This window comes from Xenopus laevis, chromosome 7L (genome assembly GCF_017654675.1).
Source record: "Xenopus laevis strain J_2021 chromosome 7L, Xenopus_laevis_v10.1, whole genome shotgun sequence".
NCBI classification, from domain to species: Eukaryota; Metazoa; Chordata; class Amphibia; order Anura; family Pipidae; genus Xenopus; species Xenopus laevis.
Genome location: NC_054383.1, coordinates 37,172,115 through 37,194,013, shown reverse-complemented (window position 1 = coordinate 37,194,013; position 21,899 = coordinate 37,172,115). Strand labels below are relative to the sequence as shown.

The window sequence follows — 21,899 nt, the reverse complement described above, 5'->3', positions numbered from 1 at the left end:
CCGAGTTCTGTCTTTTGTTTCCACACTTCTTTCTGTTACAGATAGCGCTAGAGTTCTGCAGCGGGTCAGGTACCCGCAAAAATCAGGTACCCTGTGGAATGAGGGTAGGGTTTTCAGGTGTGGGTATAGATGTGGGTCTGCGGGTTGCAGGCCTCATCTAAATTTCTTAAATTATATTGTCTATATTTTAGCCTTTTAAAATCTTACAAAACTAGCTTCTGCCCGCCTACTTTTGATGATGTCACTTCTGGTTTGCAGCAACATCACTTCCTGTTTGATGGTGGTCAGCTGGTTGCGGATAAGGCAGTTGCCGGTCCGGGTTCGGGTCTTGGAAATGTTATTCTGCGTAGGACACTAGATAGCACTGCATTATTTCTGGTCAGGTGATCTCTAAGGCAGCACATAAAAGAGGAGCTCAATGGAAAAGATGTAAAAGGGCAATATTTACTTAAATATATATTGCAGTTTGGTAAGATTCTTTAATAGGCCACTTAATATAAAATAAACTACCAGTTGGCGAAGTATTCATTGGGGCGGGTATAGTTCTGATCTCCTCTAGGTCACGCACATACACAAACCTTGTCAAATTACATACGGTTTAGTTAATTTTGTGACAAGTAGGAAAAAATAACTGCAGGAAAACAAAATTAATTAATCCACAGGTACATTTATTTCACAGGCACTGAAGTTATTTGATGTGAAGAAAAAATAAAAAAGGTAAAAAGAATGAATCTGTATTTTAAGGCTTCTATTTGGTACCATAGTTGACAGTTGTTCTTGCACTTGTGGGTCAGTCTCAAATCACAGAACTGAGTAAGATCTGGCTAGAAAAAAAAAGACTAGCTGGGTGTGGTCTATAATCTTGGTCTTAGCTGACAATGTTTTTTTACTGAAGAACACTGCAATACATTGCCTTTTAGACAATAGGCATTGTGCCATGAATAGAATGGAGATTTCCATGAAGAACATGATAAATTGGGGCTGGATTATCTGCAATCACAAAAGTGTAATGTTTTCATTTAGTTATGTTGTGTGCTAAATTACAGTACACAAATCGAGTCATATAAGTAACATACATACATACATACATACATAAGTGAAATATAAATAAAAAAAAAGTTTCCACTAAAATGAAACCTTTATCCACAGCCTTGACATAACATTTAGCCAACGTAATACGTGAAGATTTGGGAGGTTGGGTTTCTAAGACTATAGAGGTCCATTTACTAAAGAGCAAATATAATACCTCCCAAATGTCCAGTTTTTAGAGGGACAGTCCCTCTTTTGACAGCTCAACCTGCAAAAAAACTGAAAAAAAAAACACAGAAATATTTTCAAACTTTTATAACCTGCAAAATTTTGTAAAATGAACATGGTAATTAGCGGGTATGGCCACAAAATGGGTGTGGTCAAAAAAATTGCCGCGTTTTGTCCCTCTTTTTATTTCCAAAATGTTGGGAGGTATGCAAACTCAATTTCCAAATTAGAGTCATAAGAAGTTATTTAATTTTTTTTAGACACTCCATTTGAATTACTAGGTTACAATGGTATAGAGCTGGACCAGTAGCCCCAAAAGGCGTCTAGCTGATGAAAAGCATCTCAGCAGCTCTATGCAACAAGGCTTGGTTAAATAAACAGATTTAGTTATCCTTGATGAAGACAATGTTTAAACATTTAGTTGGTGTTTATATACGGACAATTTAAATCTCTCAAATAAATGTAAATACAGATGAAAAATGTTCTTAAAAACCACTATAAATTTTGTTATTTCTTGAGTTGCTAAATATTGTTCAAGTCGTAGCAGCATCTGGTATTCCATGGGTTCTTCCTTCCTACTGGTCAGTGCTTTGGTTTCCTCCCTTTATAAATCATCCCTGCATATGTCTTCTGACTTTTATGTATAGCAGACAAAGCTCTTTAGAAGGTTTGTGGAGTTTTTTTTGTCTCATTTGACATCAACATGACAGGTCAGCCTTGGTTTCTAAAGACCATGTCAAAATAGCCGTCCACTTGCTCTTGCAATTGATTAAAGGCGGATACTTTCCAAAGGTTAAAGAAAAGTAATTTATTTTCAAAGTGTCACAACATACTTAGATGTGAAAATATAAAAGATTGCAAAAATCTGTAACAAGTAAAAAAATTAAAAAAAAATTGCTATTGCATAAATTTCCAAAATCACAGTAGTATCTTGCTATTGTACGCTTTAAAACTCAGATGTATTTGGAGTCCAGAGCAGCATGTGACATAAAAAATGAATCAAGAATGTCATCTAAATATTTAAATCCTCATTTCCACCACCTCCTATTACAAGGTTTCCAGAGAAATCTAGTGCAATGGACACCAACCAATGTCATCTAAAACTCAAACGATTCACCACTTCCAAATTTATCAGTGACAATAACTGCTGCAAACAGGGACATCCAGCTTCATCCTTCCTCTAGTATACAGGTATGGGACCTGTTATCCAGAATGCTCAGGACCTGGGCTTTTCCAGATAACAGATCTTTCTGTTACTTGGATCTTCATGCCTTAGGTTTATTAGAAAAACATTTTATAAACCCAACAGGGTGTTTTTGCCTCCAATAAGGATTAATTATATCTTAGTTTTCCTCAAGTACAAGCTACTGTTTTATTATTACAGAGGAAAAGGAAATCATTTTTAAAAATGTGAATTATTTGCATAAAATGGAGTCTATATGGGAGATAGCCTTCGCGTAATTCAGTATTTTCGTGATAACTGGTTTCCGGATTATGTAATCCATACCTTTACTATCACTGCAATAAAGCTGAAGCTCACAAAGCCTGATCAGCTCCCCAATAGTTCAGAAAAATCAAGTGGTAATATGGGGGACAAACACTTGGTTTTATGGAAGCCTCAGTCTTTGGTATTCTCAGGCCTATACATACCAGTGCTGGTTTCCCAGCAGCTTTTCTCTTTTTTCTTTTGCCAGACGTTTTCATCTATAGCTTTGAACTTAATTCTGGCATTTAATGAGAGATTTAAACGTAGATGAAGACAAGTCTCTAAATTCTATCAAATGGTCTAAGCCAGGGGTTCCCAACCTTTTTTTTTTCACCTGTAAGCCACATTCAAATGTAAAAAGAGTTGCGGAGCAACACAAGCATGAAAAAAGTTCCAGGGGTGCCAAATATGGACTGTGATTGGCATATGTATTTGGTAGCCCATATGTGGACTGGCAGCCTACGGGAGGCAGTACACCTATCTTTTATGTAATTCAAACTTGCCTCCAAGCCTGGAATTCAAAAAAAGCACCTGCTTTAAAGCCACTGAGAGCAACATCCAAGGGGTTGGAGAGCAATGTGCTGCTTGCAAGCCACTGGCTTAGGATCACTAGTCTAAGCCATTATTGTAGTTAAATGACTTGACTGGGAACCTATCAAGCCCACACAGCAGCTACTTGGGAAGCATTATGGGGTACAATACCCCAATTGTCTGAAAAAACTATTTTTTAAAGGTTTTAGAGGTATTTGTATTTTTTTCGGATTGTTCAAGGCTTTTTTGCATTTATGCTTTTTATGACTATGAAAATTTTCATTTATCCAGGTCATGGTATATCTAGTATAGGTAATTCTAAAACAACTGGACTTGCTGAGTAATCATTGAAGACGTTTCACTACTCATCCAAGCAGCTTCTTCAGTTCAACTGGGAAGTTCACACCAGTCAGTTCTTTTAATAAATTCCATGACATTCATGGTTTTCAAGAAAGTGAGTTTATTTGTTGTTTCAAAAATCTTTAAAACCACTAAAATGAGACATTCATGGTTTGAGAAAGTGAGTCTATTTGTGGTTTCAAAAATCTCTAAAACCACTAAAATGAGACTGTTGATAAATAGACCTCTAAGTGTTTTAAAAGAGAAGGAAAGCTCCAATCCAAGGGGATTACCAAATTTTAGGGCATCCACCAAGGATTGTAATGATTTACTTGTGCAGAAAACTGCACCGGCCCAGGGCACTTGTGTGCAAACATTCCTCTTTCTACCTTCTTTGTAAGTGTGAGCCTTTGTAAGTGTGAGCATGCATGAGTAGTAAAGTTAAAAGCCGGCCCAGGGTACTTGCCAGCCAGTGATCCTCTTCCTCCTACTTTCTTGAAATCCAGCTGCCGACATGCACAGTAGAGCAAAAAAAGAAATTTTTTGGTCAACGTTCGGCTTTTAACTCTGGTATTCATATGCGCACGCACTAGAAGGAAGAACGAGGAATGCTTACTCACAAGTGCCCCAGGCCGGTGCGGGTTTCTGCTAACATTAGCATTGGCTCAAAGTATCAGGTAAGTTATTACAATCTTTGGGGGTGCCCTAGAATTTGGCACCCCACTTGGATTGGTGCTTTCCTTTTCCAACAACATGTTTTGAGCTGTAATCTTTTTAAACACTTGAAAAAGAAAGTTCAAAATTACAGACAAGGCCATCTCTGAGACATTTTAATAAAATGATTTCCTTTTTCTCTGTAATAATAAAACAGTACCTTGTACTTGATCTCAACTAAGATATAATTAATCCTTATTGGAAGCAGAACCACCCTATTGGGTTTATTTAATGTTATTTTTTAGTTGATTAAAAGTTTAAATTAAAGAACAAACCCTTGTTTGGAAAATCCCCAGAATAATGTAGAGTAGTTGAACTTGGTGGACCATTGCCCACTTTTCGACCCTAATTGGCTTTACCTGTGAGAGGTTTAGGATATCAACTAGCTGTTGTGAACTTATTAGGATTTGGTACATCTTTACTAAAATTGCCATTTAAAAAAAATCCTGAGAAAAGAATAACCCAGCCACATGGCCAATGACCTGCGAGTTAAGCACTCAAACCGAATAATAAATAAATACTGTACTGAGAAAAATAAAAAGCAGTTATCATAATGAACATTGCATTCAGCAGTGAAAGGTCAAGTAATGACAGCTTTGCATTATTTATAGAAACAGAAGAAATACTGAACATGTTGGGAACACAACAACATTTTAAATAAATTGATACTAAAATGCCATTAAAATAAAAGTGTAAAATAAAAACGCCCATTTGTTCAATAGGAGGAAAGATATTTTCTCCACAGGGTATCCAGTGTTACGCTACCCAAATCCTGGAATCTGATCAGCACTGTAAGAATGAGGCTTTTCCTCCTGGCTTTTCAGCAAGTCAGTAGAATGTTAGCAGCTGCTACTAGATTGTTCACAGCTGCTGGCTCCATACAAAAGAGGTATAAACGGAATCTATATATTGTAATCCAAGCCTTACACTGGATAGTATTGTGTAAATCACAACACAAGCTCATATTGCCCAAAACACACAAAAAAACAGTCACTCCTCTAGCTTATTATTTTATTATAGGACTTGGAAGAGGGATTCCAACTTGTACATTAAATTACAACTTTCCACAAATGATATTTAGCTGTGTTTCTGTACATTTCTAAAATATTTGAATCCATACAATGTGAACATTTGCTCCAAGGTTAGTTCAAGGGATACATTCAAAGAATAATACATTTTTTGTATACATACACACACTACAAGGACACCAAAAACATATCAACCTCTTTACTATACTAAACAAAAAAAAACTCCTGTTAGCAGAAAACTGCCCCAGCCTGGTGATCTTCTCAACAAAATCATCTTCTTCCAATTCCTCTTTCTTCAAAATTCCAGGGCCGACATATACTCAAAGTTAAAAGTTTATAAAGGTTTTCCACTCTACTGCGAATATGCACCTGCATGAAGAGGATCACTCTGTGGTGCTCTCTGGAAGAATCCCAGGCTGGTGGCGGTTTCTGCTGATAGGAGCACCAGCCCGGGGTATTAGGTGAGGTAATTGAATACAATTACTGGGGGGAGGGATGCCTAACTCTTGGCACCCCAGTGATTGTTGACTTTCGTTCTCAATGAAGGGACACCTGACCATTTAAAAAAAATAGCAACATACCCACACCTCCCAACATTTGAAAAATAGAAAGAGGGACAAAAAGATCAGTGCGGCAAATTATTTTTGACCATGCCCATTTTATGGCCACACCAAAATTTGGCAGTTTATGGAGAGTTTGAACACATTTCTGAGTGTTTTAGGGTCAGGTTTTATGTGTTATTACACTTTTGCTAATGAAGGTGAATTGCCTTTTAAAGAGCACCTGTTGGGCAAAGATTTTTCCCCAACCGAAGGTATGGGCTAATAGAGCCCGCACTCAGATTGGGGTTAACAGTAGTTTTTTCTTTTTTAAATTGCCCCCTGCCAGTGCTAGGACACCCATACCGGGAGGGGCTCCCGGTTCAAACAGCCATGAGCATAATGAGAAAATGCTGCAACTTGCTCATTATGCCATTGAGCTCTGCACAACATGGCTGCTCGCACCGAGAATTCGATTATAATAAAAAAAAATCCAAAGTTTTAAACACTATTTACTTTTTCACTGTAAGAATAAAACGGTACCTTGCACTTCATTCAAACCAAGATAGAATCAATCCTTTTCATTGGGTTTATTTAATGTTTACATGATTTTCTAGTAGATTTAAGGTATAAAGATCCAAATTACGGAAAGATCTGTTATCCAGAAAACCCCAATTCCCAAGCATTCTGGATAACAGGTCACATACATGTTAGTTATTCTGCAGAATGCTGTACCATACAAACAGCCATAGAGGTTCTTTCTCTTTGCTTAAAGGACCAGTAACGGCAAGGATTTTCTAAAAAAAATTTGTTAGTATGCTACGAAAAAAAGAAGCCAACACATATTAAACTTTAAAGTTGCTAAGTCTTTATTAAGAAATAACTCCTGAAACTCCACTTGCGCTCCTCTTCTGAAGCGGCGTCAGGGCGTCGATCCATCGTGCGGCGCTCTATTTTTCCTCCCTGGCTATCACCTATAAGGAAGGCAGGAAGAGGAAATGGAGCGCCGCTCAATGGATCTCCGATCGCCTTTTCTGAAGAGGCGCTCAAGCGGAGTTTCAGGAGTTATTTCTTAATAAAGAGTTAGCGACTTTAAAGTTTAATATTTGTTGGTGTCTTTTTTTTCGTAGCATACTAACGAAATTTTTTTTTTTTTAAATTTGCTGTTACTGGCGTTGTTGGTTGTATGGTTGTATTTACCTGGACATTTCTGATAAAGTTTACATCGTTTTAACCTTTCCTTGAATGATGATTGATATGGGTCTTCTATTTATTTTTTCATTTGGTGCAGCAACTCAAAAGGTACTTGGTAGTTAGATAATGAAGTTACCTAATCTCTTTCTGCCAAATATCCATCTGGCTGTTCCAGCCCCTGCTGGTCTTGCTTCTGCAGGGCGACACTTCACATTATATAGATATCTGCACAGATTATGGAAATAATATTATGCTCTATTACATGATGAATGTTTATAGGTGCTTTCTTGTGCCACATACACTTACCAAGGGGAATGCCTGTTATATTTAAGGCTGACAGAGTTTGCAAGTTAAACCCTGTGGTGGAACCTCTCAAGATGGCAACCATTTAGCATCAACATAGGTTACATAATTTAGGTCAACATAATTTACATGGAAAGCCAAAACGGTTCACCATTTTCTATATAGTCGGCCACTGACGCACTATATTACATGTTTATTGCAAGATTATAATACAATCATGACACCATATCTGTCCTGACCTGCTCTCCAGCTGAACAAACCTGTGACTTGACAAAATCATTCTTTCATTTCTACGCTTACCTTCAAGATCCTGTAAGCCCTTATAACGCAGTGTCAATAAAATTCCTCCGTTAACCATTCAAACACAAGCAGTCATTTGTCTTTTATCAAGTATATTCATACACGGTTGTTTTCGCTTTTTAAAGATCGCTAAAACTAGCTATACTCCTGAAGGTTTTAGTAAAGGATTAATTAGTAACGCATTTCAGTTAGAGAGAATGACCGGAAATGGCTTTTTCTTGCTATTCAGTTTCGAAGTACACAAAAGGCAGTGGAGATACATTGGCTATTATAAGGACTGCAGTCTAAGATGCCACCTCTTTAAAACTGAAGGTGCATGGGGTAACACAGTGATCCCTGTCAAGATTAGAGCGGGGAAGAATCTGCCTGCAAGACCAATGAATTTCACAGTAAACACTTTTGCCACAAATGAGCAAGAAGGTGACGGCCTATGAATAAAATATGACCAAATGTTATTGCATAAGGTACAATCATACAGTCTTTACATTCATGGCGGCTAAGCAATTATATTCTAATAAAATTAAAAAAACTCTGTTTTTGTGCGCCAGACAACTTTTTAAGTATTAATCCAAATAAAATATGAACTATCAAAGTCACGTGGGTACAGACATAGGATGCTTTATCCGGAAATCCATTGTGCCAAAACTCTAAATTGCAAAAGTAGATCTTCCACACATTTTAAGTAAACTATTCTAATTTTTTAAAAACAATTTCCTTTTTTTCTGTAATAATAAAACAGTAGCTTGGACTTATTACTAACTAGGATATAATTAATCCTTATTGGTGGCAAAACAATCCTATTGGGTTTAAGGTTTAATTTTTTTTTTAATAGACAAAGTATGGAGATGCAAAATATGGAAAGATGCCTCATCCAGAAAAGCCCACGTCACAAGGTTCCTGGATAGTAGAGCCAATACCGCTAAAGCATGGAGCCAGGCACTGTGCATTAATCACACTTGTCTGTGTGTTCACTACAGGGCACGTAAAACTTTGTTGTGAATTTACTGGTAGTAGTCACATCTGGCGCGCCCAAATCCAAGTATGCCAGTCACGCAATCAGCTAACTGGGAAGAGAGGGGCATGTTGTAAAAATGATGCCAGAGGGGACTTTGTCTGTGTTTTAAAAGTACATAGTTTCAACTTTACAGGTAATAAACTTCTTTCACTGGAGAATTTTTTGTTTTGCCATGGTAACAAATAAAACAACTATGGAAGAAAAATGTTTATGAAAGGAGGCTTATTGGTAGGGAAACTGGAACAGAATAAGGACCAGACATTTCTATCACTGAAAATGCACAAATTATGTCATCTTTTAACTATTCACATGATGTTACAGTGGCACGGCAATAAAGTTAACAGACATTTGAGAACAGGTCTATAAACAGTGTCTGATAGCCTGCAGGTTTCTCGCTCCTTTTTACAGATGGACAGGTGCTAAATACTATCACTAAACAAAAGATGAGATATTGCAATTCCTCAACCTCTTCCTGGTCCAAGATCACTCTACAATCTGGAATTCACTCAACTCTTTCAAAAGGTGTAATCTGCCATGGAGGGAGATTTGTACCAGTTTATAAAGAATTGTCCCCCACGAGCTGGAGTCGTCATCCTTCTTGCCTTGACAAAAGCTTTTTCAACATACCTGAATAATAAATATAAAAAGATGTTGACTGGCCGTGTGTCACTTCAGCCTACATGTAATCGGTACATGGCAATCATGGGGCACAAAGCCCAGTCTTATCCAAATGGCGTCCCTAAACCCAAGCATACAGATAACCTGTCTTGACGATTTACCCCTTGGGTGACCTGGCACAGGTATAGGATCTATTATCCAGAATGCTCAGGACCTGAGATTTTCTATTTAAGAGATCTTTCTGTAATTTGGATCTCCATGCCTTAAAGGGGTGGTTCACCTTTGAGTTAACTTTTACTATGGCTACTTCTTAGCAACTTTTCAATTTTTCATTTTTTTTTTTATAGTTTTTTAATTATTTGCTGTTTTCTTCTGATCCTTTCCAGCTTTCAAAGGGGGTCACTGACCCCAGCTAAAAACAAATGCTCTTTAAGGCTACACATTTATTGTTATTGTTACTTTTGATTACTCATCTTTTTATTCAGGCCTCTCCTATTTATATCCTAGTCTCTTATACAAATCAATGCATGGTTGCTGGGGTAATTTGGACCATAGGAACCAGATTGCTGAAATTGCAAACTGGAGAGCTGCTAAATAACTAAAAAAAACCCATAAATAATAAAAAATGAAAAGAAATGGTCTCAGATATCCCTCTCTTCATCATATTCAAAGGTGAACAACCCCTTTAAGTCTGCTAAAAATCATTCAAATATTAACTTAACCAAATAGGATTGCTTTGCCTCCATTAAGAAATAATTATATCTTAGCTGGGATCAAGTACAAGGTAGTGTTTTTTTCTTATTACAGAGAAAAAAGGGAATGATATTTAAAAATGTGATTTATTTGATTACAAAGGAGTCTATGGGAGATGGCCCTCCTGAAATTTGGAGCTTTCTGGATAACAGGTTTCCAGATAACAGATCCCATACCTGCAATAAACAGATGTTTACATATCTGGCCTACTTTACTGGTGCAAATTTGTAACCTATGTTTGTTTCACATAATGTAAGGTGTTTACATTTAAACACATTGTGGTAAAACAATTTCCAATAGAGGATAAACTTAAAGACACAGTGCTATTTGTCGCTCAGCATTTTGTCTGGCTACTCAGCACCAGAAAATGCCCTGCCATGCTAAAAACCACCAAAATCGCACAATTACTCAAAACATGCGAGAACACACAGAGCGACAAATAGCATAGTGCCATTGCCCTAAAAATGGATAAGTACTTGCCTAACAGCATCTTTGAAGCTGGACATCACCCAGAAGTAGCAAGATATGGGACCAGAAAGCTCGGGACCTGGTGTTTTCCCGATAAGGAGTCTTTCCATAATTTGGAACTTCATACTTTAAAGGGGTGGTTCACCTTTAAGTTAACTTTTAGTATGTTATAGAACAACCAATTCTAAGCAACTTTTCAATTTGCTTTCATTTTTCCTTTTTTATAGTGTTTTAATTTTTTGTCTTTTTCTTCTAACTCTTTCTATATTTCAAATGGGGGTTATTGACCCCATTTAAAAAAAAAAAACCAAATGCTTCTTTTTATTGCTACTTTTGTTTATTCATCTTTCTATTCAGGTCCTCTCCTATTCATATTCCAGTCTCTTATTTAAATGCAGTACATGATTGCTATGGTAATTTGGACTCTAGCAACCAGATTGCTGAAATTGCAAGCTGGAAAGCTGCTGAATAAAAAGCTAGATAAAAAAAAATTGTCTCCGAATATCACCCTCTACGTCATACTAAAAGTTAACAACCCCTTTAAGTCTGCTAACAAATCAATTCAACAATAAACAAACCAAACAGTCAGGCATTAATTACAGTATATCTTAGTTGGGATTGAGTACAAGGTACTGTTTATTTTTACACAGAAAAGGGAAATCATTTTTAAAAATCTGATTTGAATTACATGTTCAAATGGAGTCTTTGGGAGATGGCCTTCCCATAATTCAAAGCTTTCTGTATAAAGGGTTAACCGGATAACGGATCCTATACCTGCAGTAGTAGCTGTTTTGATCAATATTAAAGATTTAGTATTATTGTTTCCTTAACTCATAGTTAGCAAATATCCAAGGCAAAACCACTAATGATCACAAAGTTTGGTTGGCATGATGTCACACAATCCATTTGGCTAAACAGACCCTGGTTCCATTGCACCTGAGCTAAATCTGACAAAATCAAAAACATGATTTTGAAACCAAATAATTTAAAAAATATTAGGTCATTAGAGCACTCTGAATTGCATGAGCCACACTTCTATGGCTTGAATGCAGCTTAGCGATCCATATGACAATGATATGACAGCCATGGTATAAGGGTACCCTGGTTATTTTACAGGAATATCTGAGCTCTACTGAAAGGAGCAATATGCAATCTCTGTACATGTGCAATAGCTGCACCCGATATAAAGTGCCCCAGTTACGCCTGCAGAGAAGGCCAGATTATTCAGGAAAAGAAAAGGGATGGATCATTAATCATCTGTGTTTGATCTTGTCTCTTGCTGCAAGCTTGGCCAAACAGAACTAAGTAATGAAAGAGCACTGAAGGACAAATAACTTACAGCCCTCTACAACTAGAACTCCCAGACACCCTTCTACTGCCTGAAGTACTGGGTGTGGTACCGCAACAGCTGCAGAAGGATGCTGGGAGTTTCAGTCTAACACTGGACGCACACTTCTGTCTGCTAGTTTAATATCAGGTTTTCAACTTCCATTGATACCAGTTGAAATGATCTGTAGAGGAGGCCGTTTTCTCTTTACAGATAGGGTTGCCACCTTTTCTGGAAAAAAATACAGACCTTCCTATATATTCATTTTTATTGAATATATATATATATATATATATATATATATATATATATATATATATATATATATATATATATATATATATATATATATATATATATATATATATATATATATATATATATATATATATATTTCTATTAATAACATTGGGATCAGTCATCATTTTTACCGGATAGGCCGGCCAGGTGGCAACCCTATTTATAGAGGAGTTAAATATCTATACTGCCTTGGTTGGCAATTGGTTACTCTGCAGTAAAGATGTTGACGTTTCATTTGTAACTTCTAATCAGAGCTGGCGCGGCCTGTCAAAAGTGTGTGTGATCCATGTGGAATCCATCTTCATCAAGATAGCTGTGTGTGAATGTGAAGTAATCCACCTTGACAGGTTAAATTAGTTGCACCCAGGGCAAGGCCTGCCTGAGAAGGTTATGGATTTAAATCGGGGTCAGTGCTCCATGAAGTGCCAGGTACTCTCTGCTTACAGTAAGATTTGGCTCTACCCATCAAACTCCTATGGACAACAAACATTCACAATCCCGAGTCCCAAAAGGTTTATGAGAAAAATACATTGTTACTATGGCTGTGCAGTGGACATCTGTCATGTGCTGAACAATGCGATCAGTCCACAACATGGCGACTCTCCATATGCACAATGCAGTCTCCCATCAAAATTTATGAAGAACAAATGCAAATAAGAGTCACACTCGGCTATATACACAACTGTTATACACTGCAACAGGCGGAAGAGTCAATAGCATTCCTGCTAGCTTAGGAATGGTAATTGTACTTGGGTTTATATCAGTTTCTATTGCTACACACTCTCATATACAGTAAATGGCCATTTTATTTTATATATATATATATAGGGCTGAACTCCACGTTGCGCCAAGGAGCTATCAGGCGCCATGCAATGACACACATGTGACATGTCGGATGTCCAGGAGATAAAGGAAGTGAATGAGAAATCGCAGGTAAAAACAGTTGGATACATGTAGTTATTACCTGCAATTTCTCATTCGCTTTCCTTTTATCTTCTGGACATCCGACACATTGCATGCGTGTCATCGGATGGCGATGGTTTGCTCCTTGGCGCACCATGGAGTTCAGCCCTAATACAATGGGAGGTTCCCCGCACATATTAAAACATATGCTTGTATATATTTTTTTATTTTATATATAATTAGGACAAGGAAAGGGTAATACAGGTATGGGACCTGTTATCCAGAATGCTCAGGACCCGGGGTTTTTTAGATAACGGATCTTTCCGTAATTTGGATCTTCATACCTTAAGTCTACTAGAAAATCATGTAAACATTAAATAACCCCAATAGGCTGGTTTTGCTTCCATTAAGTATTAATTATATTTTAGTGTGGATCAAGTACAAGGTACTGTTTAAATTACAGAGAAAAAGGAAATCATTTTTAAAAATTTGGATTATTTGGATAAAATTGAGTCTATAGGAGATGGCCCGACTGTAATTCAGAGCATTTTGCATAACGGGTTTCCAGATAACAGATCCTCTATCTGTACAATGGGGGATACCCACAGACATTGTATGAAATCACTACCTTCCAACCAGACAGGTGTTTAAATTACAATGATCCAGGGATCTTTCTTACTACCTTACCTGCTTACTTGCTCCTTTAAATTCCCAGACTTGTTTATACACATAATAGTAAGGTTTACTCATGCAACTATTCTGTACATGCCCAAGACTAGAATGCTTCAAGGAAGCCTTGAGAAATATTTAAAAGATGATGGTGGTTGGTGAGGGGGTCCAAATTCCCCTAGCAACCATGCACTGATTTGAATGAGGATATGGAATTTTAATAAGGGATGGTCAGAATAGAAACATGAGTAATAAAAAGTAGCAATAACAATAAATGTTTATCTTAAGAGCGGATTTGTTTTTAGAGGGGGTCAGTGACCCCCTTTTGAAAGCTAGAAAGAGTCAGGAAAAGGAGGCAAATAATTCATAAACTATAAAAAAAAAAAAAAAATAATGAAGACCAATTGAATAGAATTTAGCCATTCTATAACATACTAAAAGTTAAACTGAATCAACATGGGTGCCCATGCTGTATAGCGGCAACTCTCAAATCATGGGTCGGGACCCAAAACCGGGCCCTTTTAAGAAAGATTAAATTCTTTCTACAAAAAAATAGTAATTAGTAGAATGCCAATGAATGGGTTGTGAAGCAGAATGCCAGCCTTTTCCCAGGTTGCCCAAGTAGAAAGATGGCTGTATATAGGGTTGCCACCTTTTCTGGAAAAAATACCAGCCTTCCTATATATTTATCTTTTTTTTCCTATTAATAACATTGGGATAAACCATCATTTTTACCGGCCAGGTGGCAACCCAAGCTGTATAGGACAGTTCTTCATGATCTGGCTTAATTCAGTAAAAATGATCATCCTTTAATAAAAAAAATAGTGGCGCATAATTGATTATAAACCAATTTCCAGGTCACAAAGTTGATTTCCAAGGTTTTACTAAGAAGTCGTATATTGGTTAATAAAAACAATATTACATTTAAAATGACTGCTCCAGCTAGCAACATGCCAAATTATAAGGCAGACAGCAACATTGCTGCATCAAGAAAAAACCCACAACATATGACTGAGCAATATTATATTTGATTGAAACAAAAGCCATGCATTGAGATGAACCCGAGCTCTGAAGATCCAGTTGCCTCGTGCAGTGCTCAGTACAGGTATGGGATCCGTTATCCGGAAACCCGTTAACCAGAAAGCTCTGAATTACGGTAAAGGCCGTCTCCCATAGACTCCATTATAATCAAATAATCCAAAATTTTAAAAATTATTTCCTTTTTCTTTGTAAAAATAAAACAGTAGCTTGTACTTGATCCCACCTAAGATATAATTAACCCATATTGGAAGCAGAACCAGCCTATTGGGTTTATTTAATGTTTACATGATTTTCTAGTAGATTTAAGGCAACCTTTTGAACCCGTGAGCAATATTCAGAAGTAAAAGGAGTTGGAGAGCAACGCAAGCATGACAAATGTTCTTGGGTGCCAAATAAGTACTGTGATTGACTATTTGGTAGCCCCTATGTGGATTGTGAACCTACATTGAGGCTCAAAAAGAAGCACCTGCTTTGAGGCCACTGGGAGCAACATCCAAGGGGTTGGAGAGCAACATGTCGCTCACAAGCTACTGGTTGGGGATCACTGACTTAAGGCATGAAGATCCAAATTACAGAAAGTTATCCGGAACCCCCCAGATCTCAAGCATTCTGGATAACAGGTCCCATACCTGTACTATGCAAACAAACTTACACCATCACATACATTTGTCTGTAGTGTAGCTTAGCCAATACAACTGCATGTTGCACAAAAAACTAGTCACTCATTTAAACAAAGTTTGCAGGTTATTTGTAGGGAAAGCATTTAATGCAACTAAATGGCATGCACACATCCCAGTCTGCCCCGAACATTAACACGTTCCATCACCATGTTAAACAGTGTGCTACTGCCAGGCTGCCAGAGAATCCAGGGCAAGTTGCAGTCGCAATCGCTGTGCAGTAATGGCAGTAACGTGTAGCTCTAAAGTCTAGGGCAGAGCGATCACTTACCGGCTTTGCAGGGGTCCTTGTAGTCAAACTCCTCCGGGTTGTCCTCCATCAAGTAATCGAACGATTCCAAGTCATAATCCAGCCCGAGGCTCAGGCGGATCGCCCCCAGCAGGATGAGCCCCACGCACGTCAGGGTCCACAGAGTCATCATCACCTGGGGGGAGCCGCAGCTCATTGCCGGCACGAGAGTTAGTGGGGGGCGGGGAGCGGAGTATAACGGGGTGCCAGAGTTCAGAGGCGGAGGGATATTAGTAGCCCAATGTGAGGGGGTGTCGGAAGCTGCAGCCCTTCTGTATATAGAGATATAGTATCGGGGCGCGGTTTTGCTGGGGGTGTCAGTTTTGTGCAAGTGTCCTACTCTCGCAGCTGCGTGCCTCTCTCCGGGCTCCTCTATCCAATCAGCGCTTGTCTATGGGCCGCAAACTAGACAGACCCGCTGCTATTGACGCTGACGCTCCGACTCACACGCAGAAGTCCAGGGGGGTGACAGCGGCAATGCATACAAGTTGCTACAACCTGCGCCTCCTGCCACTGGCTGCGCGCTCCCGGCACTACTAGAACTTACTCGCAGAGCTACGCGCTCATTGGTGGCCGCGCTGACCAATGATCTCCCTCTCCTTTGCTCTTGTCATTAAGATTGCGCTGGAGGCTGGACGTGTGCGCAGCGTTTAACGTCGAGGGGCGTGACCGTAAGTTTGCTCAAACCTCAGCACATACTTTGTATCAGGTAGAGATGTTACATATTGATTATAGTGTATTCCCATCTACCTGCACAGGTACCACTGTAAACCCCCCCCCGCCTGGGCCTGAACTGGAAAGGTTTGTGGTGCCACCAGCTTCCATGTGGCTGAATAAATACCTGTCCTATTAAATGGGCGGTTCTCATTCAAATTCACTCTTAGTGTGTAATAGGCCAATTCTAAGCAACTTTTTAGTTGGTCTTCACTTTTTTATTTTGTAAAAATATGCCATTTTGCCTTCTGACTCTCTTTTGCTTTTAAATACAAATGCTCTGTAAAGGCTACAGTTTCATTGTTACTGCTTCTTTTATTCATCTTTCTATTCAGGCTCTCTCTCCTATTCATCAAATCCCCGGCTGCTCTGCTTGGGTAATTTGGACCCTAGCAACTAGACTGCTGCTTCAATTACAAACTGAAGAACTAAATAACCCAAAAACCATAAATAATAAAAAATGAAAATCAATTTAATCAATCAATTTAATCGATCAAAAGGTGAACATTGTGGTGCAGTGAGCTATATAGAGGTCACCCTAAATCAGTGGTTTTCAGGCCACCTTTTTGCATTTCACTGTTAAATCATATGCCCCCCTTAATACATAACATAAGTTCCCAGCATGGCATCGGCATTAATTGGCCTTATGTTTGTGCTCCTCTCCCAGTGGTTTGGGCTCTGCAGGGAAATAGGCCCCACCCCCCAGGTTGGAAACCAGTGTCCCAGGGCCTAGAGCAGTGATCCCCAACCAGTAGCTCATGAGTAACATGTTGCTCCCCAACCCCTTGGATGTTGCTCTCAGTGTCCTCAAAGCAGGTGCTTATTTTTGAATTCCAAGCTTGAAAGCAAGTTTTAATTCCATAAAACTAAGTATAGTACCAAGTAGAGCCTCTTGTAGGCTGCCAGTCCACATAGGCACTACCAAATAGCCAATCACAGCCCTTATTTGGACTTTTTTATACTTGTGTTGCTCCCCAACTCTTTTTACATTTGAATGTGGCTCATGGGTTAAATAGGTTGGGGGACCCCTGGCCTAGAGCTAGTCATACTAGTCACTTGAATTGATTAGTGTTGACTACTTAAACAATACACAACACAGGGCTGCATATTTGCATTTCCTATACAGGTATGCTCTATGTAATGTTCTATATAGATAGCATATTTTACTTTATTCCATATTCTCTGCTTAATCTTGTTACTCTTATACATGAATATTACTATTCTCTCCAACCCTCTGAAAGCCTACATTAACATGCCACATATCCCTAAAGTATATTGGAAGCAAAACACATTTGTGTCATGTTCTGTTTGTTCTAATAACAGACCCCAACTGAGTCTCATCTTCCCACTCCCCAAAGAGAGAAGATCTCCCACCTTATGTATCCCTGCAGGCATCTGATTAGGGCCACATCTTGTAATACAGGTCATTAGATATCAAACTTTGGAAGTATGTCAGATCCTGTCTTGCTGATATGCATACTGCTGTTATTATTATTATTATTAATAATAACATATATTAATACAGCACAAACATATTCCACAGGCCTGTTGAACTCAGAGGAAGTAGGTTCATCCTTATGGTTATCTCTTGTTAAGCTTGGCAATGAATAATAGCTGGGATATTAAGGGAACCCACATGGATTTCATTTCTCCAAATATGTGATACTGTTTAGACAGCATATACCTTGCATCGAATGTACCCTGTTCACTGCTCAAGCTCCCACTGTGTGAAAGTGCTATTATGGCAGTTCGCTGTTATGTTGAGGTCTCTCTCCATTTGGCTTTAGTCTTCCCAGTTCAGATCAGTAATAATAACAATTTAAATCCAAGATGCAAAAAATGCTTAGGGTATATCTTAAGATGAAGAAAAAAAATGTATTTTTATGTATGATGTTAATTTAGTTCCTTTTCAGATTTTAATAGTCTGTGGTTTTAGTGAAGCTAAGGCTATTTAAGACAGGCCAATAGCCATCCATAACTGGGTGTAAATGATGTAACTATACAGAGTCTAAGAATTAAGGGACACTTTCAAGCCAAGACTCTAAACGCCAACAAACTCAACAAATTTGCTTATTAAAGGGGTTGTTCAGCTTTAAAATAACTTTTAGTATGATGTAGAGAGTGATATTCTGAGACAACTTGCAGCTGGTTTTCATTTTTATTATTTGCAGTTTTTGAGTTATTTAGCTTTTTATTCAGCAGCTCTCCAGTTTGTAATTTCATCTGTCTGGCTTGTTTGGATACAAATTACCATATCAACCATGCATTGATTTGAATTATAAACTGAAATATGAATAGGAAAGGGTCTAAATAGAAAGAGGAGTTAAAAAAGTAGCAATAACAATATATTTGTAGCCTCACAAAGCATCTGTTTTTTAGTTGGGGTCAGGGCCCCATTTGAAAGCTGGCAAGAGTCAGAAGAAGTCAGAAGAAGAAGGCAAATACAGTAGAACCACAAAGATCAACGTTTCGGGGGGTTCAACCTCCCTTCATCATGTTCCTTATGGCGTGTTACAGAGAAGATGTGAGTTAAGGTGGGGGGGAAGAATATGATATGTGATATATGATGAGATGTGATGAAAGATGATATTGAAGACCAGAAAATAGACCAGATCTTGGGTAACTGGCAGGGGGATACAAACTAAAAAAGAAAGCATGATCAGCTAAAACCCAGAATCACAATAAAAACATTAAATGAGTAGGCAGGAGGATTAGGTGCATTTCTGTTTTGTTTTGGCAGGACCCTCTCTGTTACAGGATATATTGAAACTGCATAATTTTATAGGGAATAACATTATGTAACTTATAATGGGACTTAATATTCTCATATATGACAGGAGGATATCACTAAGCTCTATTTACAAGGATATGTATTTAACTGGTATATTATTTAAGTATTGTAACTGGATTATAGCAGGTGTAATAGAATTAACTAGTTTAAAGAAAGGTGTATACATACACATATACATGTATGGGACATGTTATACAGAATGCTCGGGCCCTGGAGTTTTCTGGATAATGGATCTTTCCATAATTTGGATCTTCTTAGCTTAAAGGTGGCCATACACGGGCCAATAAAAGCTGACGACAGACTGTGTCGGCAGTTTATTGGCCCGTGTATGGGGCCCCCCGACGGGCTTCACCGATTGAGATCTGGCCGAAAAAGTCGGCCAGATCTCGATCGGATGGGACAAAAAATCCCGACGGATCGCGGTCGCATCTATTCGTTGATGCGGTCCCGCGATCCGACCGCCCGTTTAGGCATCGTTAGGATCCGATCGTTGGGCCCTAGGGCCCACGATCGGATCAGCCAGATGTTGCCCACCTCAAGGTGGGCATATCGGAGGGAGATCCGCTCGTTTGGCGACATTGCCAAACGAGCAGATCTCTCAGTGTATGGGCACCTTAAGTCTGCTAAATAATCATTTAAATATTAAATAAACCCAATAGGCTGGCTTTGCATCCAATAAGGATTCATTATATCTTAGTTTGGATCAAGTACAAGGTACTGTTTTATTATTGCAGAGAAAACATTTTTAAAAAAATGCGAATTATGTGAGATGCCCTTCCTGTACTGTAATACAGGGCTTTCTTGATAGCAAGTTTCTGGATAACGGATCCTGTAGAAGCCATTGATAGCATTACCATACTGTGCATAGTTAACACCAAATGATTTCTACTACGAAATGCAGACCTACAGGTTGGCAAAATATGAATATGTATAAAATGATTGTAAAAGAAAACACAAGCTCTAGTTTACCTTCACCTGTATACATATACTCACCAGCATTTGATTATTCCTTCACATGTAATAAAAGGCAGTAACCCATAGCAACTACAACAAATAAGATGTTCGCTTCTGGTAAACAGGTGACAGGTAAATGCTACCTGCTGATTGGTTGCCATAGGTGACTAGACCTGTAACAAACTTTGCACCTTTTATAAATAAACGTTACTCCATTTATTATTGTATTAACTAACTGTTGGTTAAGTTTTTATTCAGACCCTATAGTTCTCCTTTAAGGTACATCCTCTGGTGATACAAACAAATACTGAGCTTTTTTGCTGAACTATTCATGTGTTAAATAAGGGTTCTAATGTTTCCAGCACATTAATGGGGTTATTTATCTATCAAAGGTCGAATGTTAGAGTATTTCATACTTCAAATGAACTCACAATGCAAATGGTTTCTTATTTAATAAAAAACTGGAATGGAAAAAACTTGATTCCAAAATCTGAAAACTCGATTTTATAGAGTTTTCGGCAAAAAAAAAAACCTTGAATCTCTTGAATCATTCGAGTTTTCGGGCAAAACCCTCAGAGAAAAACTCGAACATTATGAAGGCTATGGTTCAAGGGACTTCGGCCATTGACTCCTACTTGACCTAGACAGGTTTTAGATGATGTATTTTCAGAGTCAAGCTATTTCCAGGGTCAGGGTATAATAAATTTCGAAAAAAGAAAAAACATTTTTAACCTGCAAATTGTGAGTTTTGATCAAAAAAACATCAAAAACCTCTCTGGCTCTGCATGCAACCTTATCCATTCCCTTCATGGTCCTGACAACAGCAGAGCACCATACACTTTTTTTATGACACGAAGAGGGGTAGCTCATTCTTCAATGTACTTTTAGAATGTTAAAGAATGGCCAGATCTTAGCAACTTTTCAGTTGATCTTCACTTTTTATTTTTTTATAGTTTTATTATTTGACTTCTTATATTGCTTTTCAGTTTTAAAATGGGGGTCACTGATCCCAGCTGCCAAAACAACTATTTCTCCATGAGGCTGCAATTTTATTGTCATTGCTTCTTTTCATTGCTTATCTTTCTATTTGGGACCTCTCTTATTCATATTCCAGTCTTTCATTCAAACCACTGCCTGAATGCTGGGCTAAATTTGACACTAGCAACCATATACAGTACGTAGCTACTGAATAAAAAGATAAATTAAAACAACCACAAATAATATAAAAGGAAGACCAGTTGCATAATGTTTCCAAATATTACTCTCTTCACCATATTTAAAGCTAATTTAAAGGTGAACAGACCCTTTGAATGGATGTTGCATGTGAATCTGTAGGTATAAAAGTGTATTCAAAGGTAAAATAATGTATTCATTAAACGCAATTTGTTATTATCAGTGTGTTACAGTTTATAAGTAAGTAAAAAAAGAAAATATATATCTGTAATTAGAGTATGTGTCCAGGGTCTTATGTGTCTCTATTGTCCTTTTGTCTTGTTTGATAAAATTAAGAAAAAATGACTTGTCCTTAGTGGCTAGTGGTTATGCAAGATGACTTGTATGAATGGTGAGGGTAGAGTGCACTAGAGTTTCGTTTAGCAGAAAAATGATTCAGCCTCTTTGGCCTGAGTCACTCCTAAGTCTGTGTGCAGCTGGCCATGGGTATCAAGGTTTGGCCAAGTTGGCAAATAC

At 38.1% G+C, this 21,899-nt stretch overlaps 1 protein-coding gene across 1 annotated transcript in view; it reads right to left on the bottom strand.

Moving 5' to 3' along the window:
• Window positions 1-15,999, bottom strand: part of tll2.L (tolloid like 2 L homeolog) — a 102,910-nt gene extending 86,911 nt beyond the window's left edge. The window contains 1 exon segment of the mRNA NM_001090908.1: window positions 15,734-15,999. Coding sequence (NP_001084377.1) covers window positions 15,734-15,908 — 175 coding nt within the window. The 5' untranslated portion in view covers window positions 15,909-15,999.
• Between the last annotated feature and the right edge of the window lie 5,900 nt (window positions 16,000-21,899).